Source organism: Arvicanthis niloticus, chromosome 9 (genome assembly GCF_011762505.2).
Source record: "Arvicanthis niloticus isolate mArvNil1 chromosome 9, mArvNil1.pat.X, whole genome shotgun sequence".
NCBI classification, from domain to species: domain Eukaryota; kingdom Metazoa; phylum Chordata; class Mammalia; order Rodentia; family Muridae; genus Arvicanthis; species Arvicanthis niloticus.
The window spans coordinates 63,119,604-63,131,852 of record NC_047666.1 but is presented as its reverse complement, the minus strand read 5'-3'; the positions used below and the strand labels follow the sequence as shown (position 1 = coordinate 63,131,852).

Here is a 12,249-nt window from a genome sequence, read left to right as displayed (position 1 = left end):
CGTTAGGGATTTGGCTCAGCCATGGAGCTTAGCAGGTTCAGGGCCCTGGGTTTGTTGCCAGCATTGAAAAATAAAATACAATGTATTACTAAAACTATAGCTCTTTATGCTGGGCAACATCTTATATATGCATGAATATGAATTGTTTGGAGACAGATGCTTGCTATACTCTCTACACCAGCCTTAAATTCATAGTTCTCTTGCTTCAGCCTCCTGAGTGCTGGGATGACAGGCATATACCATCAGACCCAGCTCATAACATTCATTTTAAAGTTTAATGCTGGTGAGCTGGTCTCCTTTTATAGACAGCGAGAGCCATGTGACTTACTTCCTTTTCTGACCTGTCAGAAAGTTCATATATTTTTCTCAATGACAGTAGCTATTCTTAGTCTAGCTAAGTATATAGCCCTAGCCTGCCTGGCCTTAAGCCCCTTAAATAAACTACCCATGCTGACTCTAGGTTGGAAGCAGTGCCAGGGAGCAGCCTGCCCTGCAATATGACCACAGCATTTAACTAACCCCCTTACAAAACGAACACCTCCTGTAACAGCCCCAGCTTCGTCCGTATCTCCCATTCTCAATTACAGACACCCGCACTCCCTGCTAATGACTTCTTTTAAATAGAACAAAAGCAATAAGGTGAGTTGGTGGGGGAGATATGCGGTCCAAGATCAGATCTAAGTTTAAACTCTGGCTTCATCCTTCAATGACAGAGGTTGGTGAGCGCATGATCACAGGCATGGTCCTTAGCTACTCTGAATATCAGAGTATTGACCCCCAGAGCTACTGTGTCAATCCACTAGTTTCAGGTATTTTGGAATGCTTGATAAAGAATAGCTTAATTTTCCTTTGGATGCAAGAACATCTGGTCTCAGCTATAAGGCACATAGTCAGACTCATTCTTACCACTTACCTCAACCCTAACCCTGACCCCAACCCTGACCCTGGTCCTGGTCCTGACCCTAACCCTAACCCTGACCTCCTGATCACATTGTTCCAGCCACTGGCTGCCCCATGGTCCTTGAACAACCCCTTCACTTTCATGCCATGGGACCTATATTTCTTTGCTAACCCATTCTCTAAGTCTCCCCATGCTACGTCCTTAGAGCGGTCCTTCTTAACCACCTGATCACAAGTAATGAATGGCAGAGACTGATGCTCTTCTGTATCGGTGTCCCATCTGTAGCTGTCAAATGCATGGTTTCCATGTGCTCTAGAAATCCATGTGCAGGTGGGATAAGAGGCTTCTCTCATCCAGCAGAAAGGAACCATTGAATAGATAGATTTAAAAAAAATCAGATCCTCAGAAAATAAAAGTAGATACGTTCCACTTGGGGCCTGAATGCCACCTTCCTTCTGATCTTACCCCACAATGGGAGACTAAGAGAAAGAACATGGAAACTAGAGCTGGACCTGGATTGGTGTCTGGAACCTTCCCCTAACTCTTGTGCAATCTCTTCAATCCGCTACCACTATGGTGCTAAGACACAGAGGACAGAAGAGGCTGCAGAACAAGACCTTCCTGGGGCTTCAGAGACCAGCATGGCAGTGTATGGCAAAACAGTAACAAAACCACATGGGCCCTGGATGTCTAGCAGCTGGTGCAGGGTGACCTCGAGGTTCCTTGAAAGAGACTGGTGTCAGGTCACAAAATTCAGACAAGTGAAGAGATCAAAGAGTGTCACTGTCATCTTAAAAAGCAGCTTTTACCACTCTAATTCACACACACACATGTACATACACACACATTCACATACATACACACACTCATACACACATATCCACAATACATACACACAGTTATATATACACACATACATATATACACAGACATTCACACACTCATACATACACACATATACATACTTATACACACACTCATATTCACACACATACTCAACACACATATACACCTCATATTCACACACATACTCATACACACATGTACATACACACATGTACATACACACACATGTACACAAACATGTACATACACACACATATACACACTCATTACACACTCATACACACATATACACACTCATATACATACCTACATACATATACACACTCCTACACACACACATACACACCCTGTCTAAGATTCTCTTACCACCTGGCACTTGCCTGTGGGCTAAGATCTGAGGACGCTCAGTAGGACCTCCCTCCTTGGCCAGGGCCCATATAATCCCTGGAAATATCTGTTCACAGGACTATGACTAACGCTTGCCTTCAAATCCCTTCGCCTTGGTCACCCCAAAGCCATGGGTACCTCCCATTCCACCTCCAGCAACAAGATACCCAGCAACTCCCACAAGCTTCCAATACATCGGTCTGCTCACTCTGATGTTCAAGGCACAGTAAAATAACCTCCTTGGCCCCCAAACCCCACCTCAGTCTGCCTTTCTTCTAAGAAACACCTGTGGGAATGTCATACCTGTGCTTGCCGGCACAGGTATGTGTCAGAGCCCTTCCTGAGGACTGTGAGAGAGGAAAGGGGCTTTTGAAAACCCAGAGGCCACTTTGGGATCTGTGTCCTCAGCACACTGTCAGAGCAACCTGGCTCCTGGCTCACCTACCCTCAGACTGTAGCAAGGAGAAGCAAAGTAGAACTGGTGACCAGCCACTGAGAAGTGACAACAGCCCTCTGGCACTTGTCCCCTCCTTGATAAAATATGTAAATAAAAATGAGACTTTAGAGAATTACTCGGGCATCCTCACCTCCCCTACCGCAGGGGAAAGAGGTTCACCTGAAGTCACTCATCCCAAAGAGCAGGTGTTAGAACCCCTTCTCCTCCACATCTTCCTTCAACTAATGGGATGCTGAGAACCAGGGTCCTGGGCAGGGGAAACTTACCTCGCAGCCCAGGGGCGGCCATGGTGCTGGTCCCCAGACGCCAAGCCCCAACTCGTGGCCCTTGGCCGCTCTCTGGACAGGCTTATGCGGCTGCCAGGGAGTTAATTCCATCGCAGCTCAGCTCCGTCTGGACGTGCCCGCCCCTCATCAGCGGTTGCCACCTCCTCCAATCCATCCCTCTCCCTGGGCAGTCCCCTGTGCTCCTCCTGCGCTGAGACACAACTTCCAGAAAAGATCCCACTCTCAGGTGCAGCCAGTGACACGCAGAGGTCAAGCTTGGGCTGCGGGCCAGGGAGTAAATGCTCCTGGCGCTCCTCCACTCTGGAGCTTGAGTGAGCGCCACACAGCCGGGCTCGCCTGTGATAATTCAGCAGGATTATCTCATGAACCGCCTGGCTGATTAGTTTCCAGTCCCCAGTGAAGCCTCCTTCCTGTGGCACCAGTCTGTAGGCTACAGCCCTGAGTAATGAAGCCCCTTCACATATTCTATCGCCAGCTGAGGTCTGGAGGGGAGGGGGAAACCCGCAGCAGCCCCGTGTGTATGCAAGAACTCAGGGCAAAAGGGAGAAAGCATGTATTAATTTGAGCTTCCCAGGAAACTCTAGGGCAGTTAAGAGTGTGCCTAGAAGTTAAACTGTGGGACAAGAGTGGTGTGGGCTTCCCTAGGGTGACTTAGGGACCTGATCACGGACCAGGGGTGAAGAGAAAATCTCCAAAGGGCCGTTCTCGGGGATGTGAGCTATGTTCCAAGATACCAGAAGCGAGCAGTGCTCCTTAATACAATGCCTCCTCAGTGGGAAAGCATTATGTCAGCATCAAGTACAATGCATGTATATGATCACTGAATCTCAGAGATGTCTGTTCCGTGTTCGACAGAAGACAGTGGCAGAAACACAACAGAATGGAAAAAAAACAGAAAGCATCATGGTCTAGCCTCGAGGCTGTACTCTGTACACGTCCAGGAGAAATGGCTGGTGTTTATCTAAAACTCTTGACTTCGGGAGTCTCTCAAGTGCTTTGCGTTGCCAGTGTTGGTACTTCAGTCTGTGAGATGATGACTTCCATTTATCCACTTTACACATGAAGTGACTATAGTCTGTTTGTCCCAGATTCCAAAGCAAGCAGCCTGCTCTCCAGTGTCCCGGCTTGCACCTTGCAGGTCCACATCTCTCTCCCTCTTTTTCCCTTCATTCTCCTTCCTTTACCTTCTTCTACTTCCAGGGACCCTTCTCCATGTCACCTCCTTTCCTAAATGAATAAAAAGGCACTCTTTATCCATCCCTCTTCTATCCTCCCCCAAAAGGTTTTTCTGTGACATCCCCCTAAAACACATTTAGGGGCTGCTGCCCTAGTGACTTTTCTGTTGTTTGTTGTGGTTGTTATTTTAAAGCAACTAGAGGGAAAAAAGAGTTTATTGAACAGACACAAACTTCCAGGTTACAGTCCATCATTGAGCAAAGTCAGGGCAGACACTGAAGGCAAAAAAAACCCAGACACAAGAACCATAGAGGAACACTGTTCCGGGCTCTCTCTAGTTCAGTCCAGCTCTGCGAAGGCCCCGCTGCTGGGGATGGTGTCACCCACAGTGGGCTGGGCCTTCTGACATCAGTCATCAATCCAGACAGTCCCCAGCAAACAGAACCACAAGCCAATCTTACCTGGGTAATCCCTCAATTAAGAGTCCCTCAGATGACTCTGGGCTATGATAAGTTGACAGGTAAAGCAAAGACAGGATTCTGCCTCATTTGGTCTAAGGGTGACCATAAAAAAGGGTCTTAGGCACACTTAACTGCCTGAGAGTTTCCTGGGAAGTTCAAATTAATGCATGCTTTCTCCCCTCTGCCCTGAGTTCTTGCATACACACAGGGCTCTGTTCTTGAGAAACCTGTAGGTAGAAGAACACAAACACGCACATAGACACAGATGTCCTCTTGTTAGTTTTTTGTCAACCTGACACAAGCTAGAGTCATCTGGGAAGAGGGAACTTTAATTGAAGGGTTGCCTCCAGAAGATTGCCTTTAAAAAAATCTGTGGGGCCTTTTCTTGATAAATGATTGATGTGAGAGGCCCAGCCCACTATGGGTGCCAGTCCTAGGTAGGTAGTGCTGGCTTTTAGAAGCAGGCTGAGCAAGCCAGGAGAAGCAAGCCAGTAAACAGCACCCCTCCGTGTGCTATGCATCAACTCCTGCCTGAAGATTCCCAACTTGAGTTCTTGCCCTGACTTCCCTTCATGATAGACTATGAGCTATAGGCTGAACTGAAAATCCTTCCCTCCCCCAAGCTGCCTGGGGAGCTCTTTAACCCCAGACATAAAAATCAAAGTAGGACACCTGATCTTCTTCCTGTGTTTTTAGTTGGAACGTGGTTTTCTTGACTTGGCTTTTTTGTGTGAAATAGCTGAAGGGAATCGTCATTCAGCCACCCAGGGCAGATCACAAGAAAACTGGTGAGCTGTCCTTGTTCTCAGGTAGTGTTAAGTGATCAGTCAGAAGAGTGACAGTCAATTCCTTGTCCCTGGATCTGGTTTCCTCCAGAGACTGACCTTAGAGATGACTCAAAGTTGGGGAGCTGGGGGATGTGGAGAAATGACAACCTTTGAATTATTAAGGAGTTATATAAAACATTCATCCATGCTTCCTACCCTCTGTCTACCACTCCCCCCCACCCCCCCCACCCCCAGATCTCTGCCAAACCTAAGCATCATCATGGCCTGTGTCCTGTGACAGAGCTTCTTGTGCAGTTCACCCTAGGCAGTGGCAGGCAGTAGAAACCTAGAGATATAACAGTCACTGAATCCCATGCAAATGACAGAAGACCATCAGCAACTGCGGTGCTCTGCGCTGAGTGGCCCGAGAGGTCTTGTCTAGCTGTAAAAGCACTTGGGTTTTGAACCAGAACCTGCCATTCAGAGCCTGTTTGGCCTTTGCAAGCCATTTGACTTCCCTGGACCATTGTCATTATCCATACAGGGGTCAGAGAGAGACAACAGACTAAATGTCTAAACCTTTTCTGACTCCACTGTCTAGGACTTTGGATGAGGTAAATCTCCTCCATGTGAAAGACTTGGAATGAACATCAGTACCCATCAAACTCCGAGAACACAACCAGGACATCCCCTTTGTTCTTTGTTCTCTGTTCTCTGGTTTTGTTCTCCCTCCCAGCTAGAATCCTTCCCTTCTTGCCAGCATGGGTATGCACATTCTTCCAATACATTTCCAAGAAAGACCACCTGTATCCAAGGGTGATGACTCCACATAGGGACTCAGGGGCTAAATGCTGTTTTGTGTTAACTCTACTCTTCTTCTAAGACTGGCCAGAGCAGTAAGGGCTTTGGCAGCTGACATAAAACTAAAAACAGGGATCATCTCGGCCATAGAGATGCAGGAGATCCCCAACACTCCACCACCCATGTTGTAAGAGTCATTGGTTCCCACATGTGAGAATGTGTTTCTCATGTTATCTTCATCTCTTACATTAGAGAACTTACAGTCACCCAGGACACTCGCACTTTTTCTTAAGCACAAGTTATTGATCCTCACAATCCTTTGACTGAGATGATCATGTTAGTTTTACAGTTAAGGAAACCGAGTCTGGCTCTGGCCCGGATACCAGTAGCTCAAGCAGTCTCCCAGCCGATCTGCTCCCCTCTGGAAACTGAGTTCGGAGGCACCCTAGGGAGAGCAGGGATCACAGAGCAGAAGGTAGGAGAACCCGCCCACAGCCCTAGGCCTTAGAAACACAACTGGCAGTAGAGAGCCCCCCAGAGGGCAACTGGCAGCCAGACCCTGCCCCTGCGGAGAACCACTCCCCTTCCGCCTCTGGCCCGGATACCAGTGGCTCCAGCAGTCTCCCAGCCCATCTGCTCCCCCCTGGAAACTGAGTCCGGAGGCACCCTAGGGAAGGCACAGACTGCAGAGCTGCAGAGGCACCCAAGAGAGGTCAAGGACCGTAGAGCTGCAGGCATCCTAGTGAGGACACAGCCCACAGAGCAGCAGAGCAGGGGACACCATATGCTGAAGCATCCTAGAGGAGCAACTACATTCAGAACAGCAAACACCTAGCTGGTCTACCACTGTGGAGACTCCATATCCTGAAATATCCTAGAAGAGCCACTGAACCCAGAGCAGCTGGAGCTCAGGATCATAGAGTCATCCATACCCCGAGGAGTTCTGATACAACCAAGATAACTGGAAAGGCAGACTCCAGTCAGAACCAGTGAGTGCGAGTAGAACTACAGCTAACCAAATGGCGAAAGGCAAGCGCAGGAATGTAAACAACAGAAACCAAAGTTACTTGGCATCACCAGAACCCAGTTCCCCCACCATAACAAGTCCTGAATACCACATCACACCAGAAAAGCAGGACCCAGAATTAAAATCACTTCTCATGATGATGTTAGAGGACTTTAAGAAGGTCATACATAACACTCTCAAAGAATTTGAGGAGAACACAGGTAAACAGATAGAAGTCCTTAAAGAAATGCAAGAAAACACAACCAAACAGATGAAGGAATTAAACAAAACTGTCCAGGATCTAAAAATGGAAGTAGACGCAATAAAGAAATCTCAAAAGGAGACTACTCTGGAGATAGAAAACCTAAGAAAAAGACCAGAGGTCATAGATGAAAGCATTACCAACAAAATACTAGAGACACAACAAAGATTTTCTTTGACACAACTGTCAAAGAAAATGCAAAATGCAAAAAGCTCCTAACCCAAAACATCCAGGAAATCCAGGACACAATGGGAAGACCAAACCTAAGGATAATAGGTATAGATGAGGGTGAAGACTCCCAACGTAAAAGGCCAGTAAATATCTTCAACAAAATTATAGAGGAAAACTTCCCTAACCTAAAGAAAGAGATGTCCTTAAATATACAAGAAGCCTACAGAACCCCAAATAGACTAGACCAGAAAAGAAATACCTCTCATCACATAATAATCAAAACATCAAATATACAAAACAAAGAAAAATACTAAAAGCAGTAAGGGAAAAAGGTAAAGTAACATATAAAGGCAGACCTATAAGAATTACACCAGACTTCTCGCCAGAGACTATAAAAGCCAGAAGATCCTGGACTGATATCATACAGGCCCTAAGAGAACACAAATGCCAGCCCAGACTACTTTACCCAGCAAAACTCTCAATCAATATTGATGGAGAAACCAAAATATTCCATGACAAATCCAAATTTACACAATATCTTACCACAAATCCAGCCCTTCAAAGGATAATCGGTGGAAAACTCCAACACAAGGAGGGAAACTACAACCTAGAAAAAGCAAGAAAGTAATCTTCCAACAAACCGAAAAGAAGGTAGCTATACAAACATAACACCACCACCAATAACAAAAATAACAGGAAACAACATTCATTTTTCCTTAATATCTCTTAATATCAATGGACTCAATTCTCCAATAAAAAGACATAGACTATCAGGTTGGATACATAAACAGGACCCAACATTTTGCTGCATACAGGAAACGCACTTATGTGAAAAAGACAGACACTACCTCAGAGTAAAAGGTTGGAAAACAATCTTCCAAGCAAATGGCCCCAAGAAACAAGCTGGAGTAGCAATTCTAGTATCAAATAAAATTGTTTTTCAACCAAAAGTAATCAAAAAAGATAAGGAAGGACACTTCATATTCATCAAAGGAAAAATGTACCAAGCGGAACTTGCAATTCTGAACATCTATGCTCCAAATGCAAGGGCACCCACATACATAAAAGAAACTTTACTAAAGCTTAAAGCATACATTGCACCTCACACAATAATAGTGGGAGATTTCAACACCCTACTCTCAGCTATGGACAGATCATGGAAACAGAAACTAAACCAAGACACAATGAAACTAACAGAAGTTATGAACCAATTGGACTTAACTGACATCTATAGAACATTCCATCCTAAAACAAAAGAATATACCTTCTTCTCAGCACCTCATGGTACCTTCTCCAAAGTAGACCATATAATTGGTCACAAAACAGGCCTCAACAGATACAAAAAGATTGAAATAATCCCTTGTACCCTATCAAACCACCATGGACTAAGACTTGTCTTTGACTTGGACAAAAACAACGGAAAGCCCACATACACGTGGAAACTGAACAATGCTCTACTCAATGATAACTTGGTCAAGGAAGAAATAAAGAAAGAAATTAAAGACTTTTTAGATTTAAATGAAAATGAGGACACATCATATCAAAACTTGTGGGACTCCATGAAAGCAGTACTAAGAGGAAAAATCATAGCTCTAAGTGCCCACAAAAAGAAAATGGAAAGAACGTACTTTAATAAATTGACAGCACACCTGAAAGAGTTAGAACAAAAAGAAGCTAATATACCCAAGAGGAGTAGACGACAGGAAATAATCAAACTCAGGGCTGAAATCAACCAAGTTGAAACAAAAAGAACTATACAAAATATCAACAAAACCAGGAGCTGATTCTTAGAGAAAATCAACAAGATAGACAAACCCTTAGCCAGACTAACCAAAGGGCGCAGAGACAGTACTCAAATTAATAAAATCAGAACTGAAAGGGGAGACATAACAACAGAAACAGAGGAAATTAAAAAAAAGTCAGATCCTACTACAAAGGCCTATACTCAAAAAATTGGAAAATCTGGATGAAATGGACATTTTTCTAAATAGATACCAGGTACCAAAGTTAAACGAGGAGCAGATAAATCATCTAAACAGTCACATAACCCCTAAAGAAATAGAAGTAGTCATTAAAAACCTCCTGACCAAAAAAAGTCCTGGACCAGATGGTTTTAGTGCAGAATTCTATCAGACCTTCCAGGAAGACCTAATACCAATTCTCTTCAAACTATTCCACAAAATAGAAACAGAAGGAACAATACCCAATTCGTTCTATGAAGCTACAATTACACTCATACCTAAGCCTCACAAAGACCCAACAAAGAAGAACTACAGACCAATCTCTCTTATGAATATCAATGCAAAAATACTCAATAAAATTCTCGCAAACAGAATCCAACAACACATCAAAGCAATCATCCATCATGATCAAGTAGGCTTTATCCCAGGAATGCAGGGATGGTTCAATATTCGGAAATCCATCAATGTAATCCACTACATAAATAAACTCCAAGAAAAAAACCACATGATCATCTCACTAGATGCTGAGAAAGCATTTGACAAAATACAACATCCCTTCATGTTAAAAGTCTTGGAAAGATTAGGAATTCAAGGTCCATACCTAAACATAGTAAAAGCAATATACAGCAAGCCAGTAGCCAACATCAAACTAAATGGAGAGAAACTTGAAGCAATCCCACTAAGATCAGGGACCAGACAAGGCTGCCCACTCTCACCCTACCTATTCAATATAGTACTGGAGGTCCTAGCTAGAGCGATTAGACAACAAAAGGAAGTCAAAGGGATACAAATAGGAAAGGAAGAAGTCAAAATTTCACTATTTGCAGATGATATGATAGTATACTTAAGTGACCCTAAAACTTCCACCAGAGAACTCCTAAACCTGATAAACAACTTCAGTAAAGTGGCTGGATATAAAATCAACTCAAACAAATCAGTAGCCTTCCTATACTCAAAAGATAAACAGGCTGAGAAAGAAATTATGGAAATGACACCCTTCACAATAGTTACAAATAATATAAAATATCTTGGAGTGAATCTAACTAAGCAAGTGAAAAATCTGTATGACAAGAACTTCAAGTCTCTGAAGAAAGAAATAGAAGAAGATCTCAAAAGATGGAAAGATCTCCCATGCTCCTGGATTGGCAGGATGAATACAGTAAAATGGCCATCTTTCCAAAAGCAATCTATAGATTCAATGCAATCCCCATCAAAATTCCAAATCAATTCTTCATAGAGATAGAAAGAGCAATTTGCAAATTTATTTGGAATAACAAAAGACCCAGGATAGCGAGAACTATTCTCAACAACAAAAGAACTTCTGGGGGAATCACCATCCCTGACCTCAACCTATACTACAGGGCAATAGTAATAAAAACTGCATGGTATTGGTACAGAGACAGGCAGGAAGATCAATGGAATAGAACTGAAGATCCAGAAATGAGCCCACATACCTATGGTCACTTGATCTTTGACAAAGGAGCTAAAACCATCCAGTGGAAAACGGACAGCATTTTCAGCAAACGGTGCTGGTTCAACTGGAGGTCAACATGTAGAAGGATGCAAATCAATCCATTCATATCTCCTTGTACAAAGCTCAAATCCAAGTGGATAAAAGACCTTAACTTAAAACCAGATACACTGAAACTAGTAGAAGAGAAGGTGGGAAAGACCCTTGAATACCTAGGCACAGGGGAAAAGTTCCTGAACAGAACACCAATGGCTTATGCTCTAAGATCAAGAATTGACAAATGGGACCTCATCAAATTGCAAAGCTTCTGTAAGGCAAAGGACACTGTCAACAAGACAAAATGGCAACCAACAGATTGGGAAAAGATCCTAACCAATCCTACATCCGATAGAGGGCTAATGTCCAAGATATACAAAGAACTCAAGAAATTATACTCCAGACAACCATATAACTCTATTTTTAAAAATGGGGTACAGAGCTAAACAAAGAATTCTCAACAGAGGAAACTCGAATGGCTGAGAAGCACCTTAAGAAATGCTCCACATCCTTAGTCATCAGGGAAATGCAAATCAAAACAACCCTGAGATACCACCTCACACCAGTCAGAATGGCTAAGATCAAAAACTCAGGTGATAGTAGATGCTGGCAAGGATGCGCAGAAAGAGGAACACTCCTCCATTGTTGGTGGGATTGCAAGCTGGTACAACCACTCTGGAAATCAGTCTGGCGGTTCCTCAGAAAACTGGACATAACATTACCTGAGGACCCAGCTATACCACTCCTGGGCATATACCCAGAAGATGCTCCAACATATAATAAAGACATATGCTCCACTATGTTCATAGCAGCCTTATTTATAATAGCCAGAAGCTGGAAAAAACCAAGATGTCCCTCAACAGAGGGATGGATACAAAAATGTGGTACATCTACACAATGGAGTATTACTCAGCTATTAAAAATAATGAATTCGAGAAATTTTTAGGTAAATGGATGGATCTAGAAATTATCATCTTGAGTGAGTTAACCCAATCCCAAAAGAACACACAGGGTATTTACTCACTGTTAATCGGATGTTAGCCCAAAAGCTAGGATTAGTGAAGACCCAACCCGCAGCCCACATGGAGCTCATGAAGAAGGAAGACCAAGAGGGGATGCCTCAGTTCTACTTAGAAGGAGTAACAAAAATGCTTAAGGGAGCAAATATGGAAACAAAACATGGGACAGAAACTGAAGGAGGGGCCATCAGGAGACCATTCCACCTGGGTATTCATCCCATGTACAACCACCTAAGCTAA

The 12,249-nt window shown here is 43.8% G+C and overlaps 1 protein-coding gene across 2 annotated transcripts in view; it reads right to left on the bottom strand.

Moving 5' to 3' along the window:
* The window catches only part of Ano2 (anoctamin 2), a 338,029-nt gene extending 335,018 nt beyond the window's left edge, over nt 1–3,011 (bottom strand). Inside the window, exon 1 of one of the 2 annotated variants that reach the window (XM_076940592.1) lies at nt 2,858–3,011. In XM_076940592.1, the coding sequence (XP_076796707.1) occupies nt 2,858–2,879 (22 nt within the window). In that variant the 5' untranslated portion in view covers nt 2,880–3,011. The remainder of the gene's footprint in view (nt 1–2,857) is intronic. The other variant, XM_034512071.2, reaches the window with a different exon arrangement.
* Between the last annotated feature and the right edge of the window lie 9,238 nt (nt 3,012–12,249).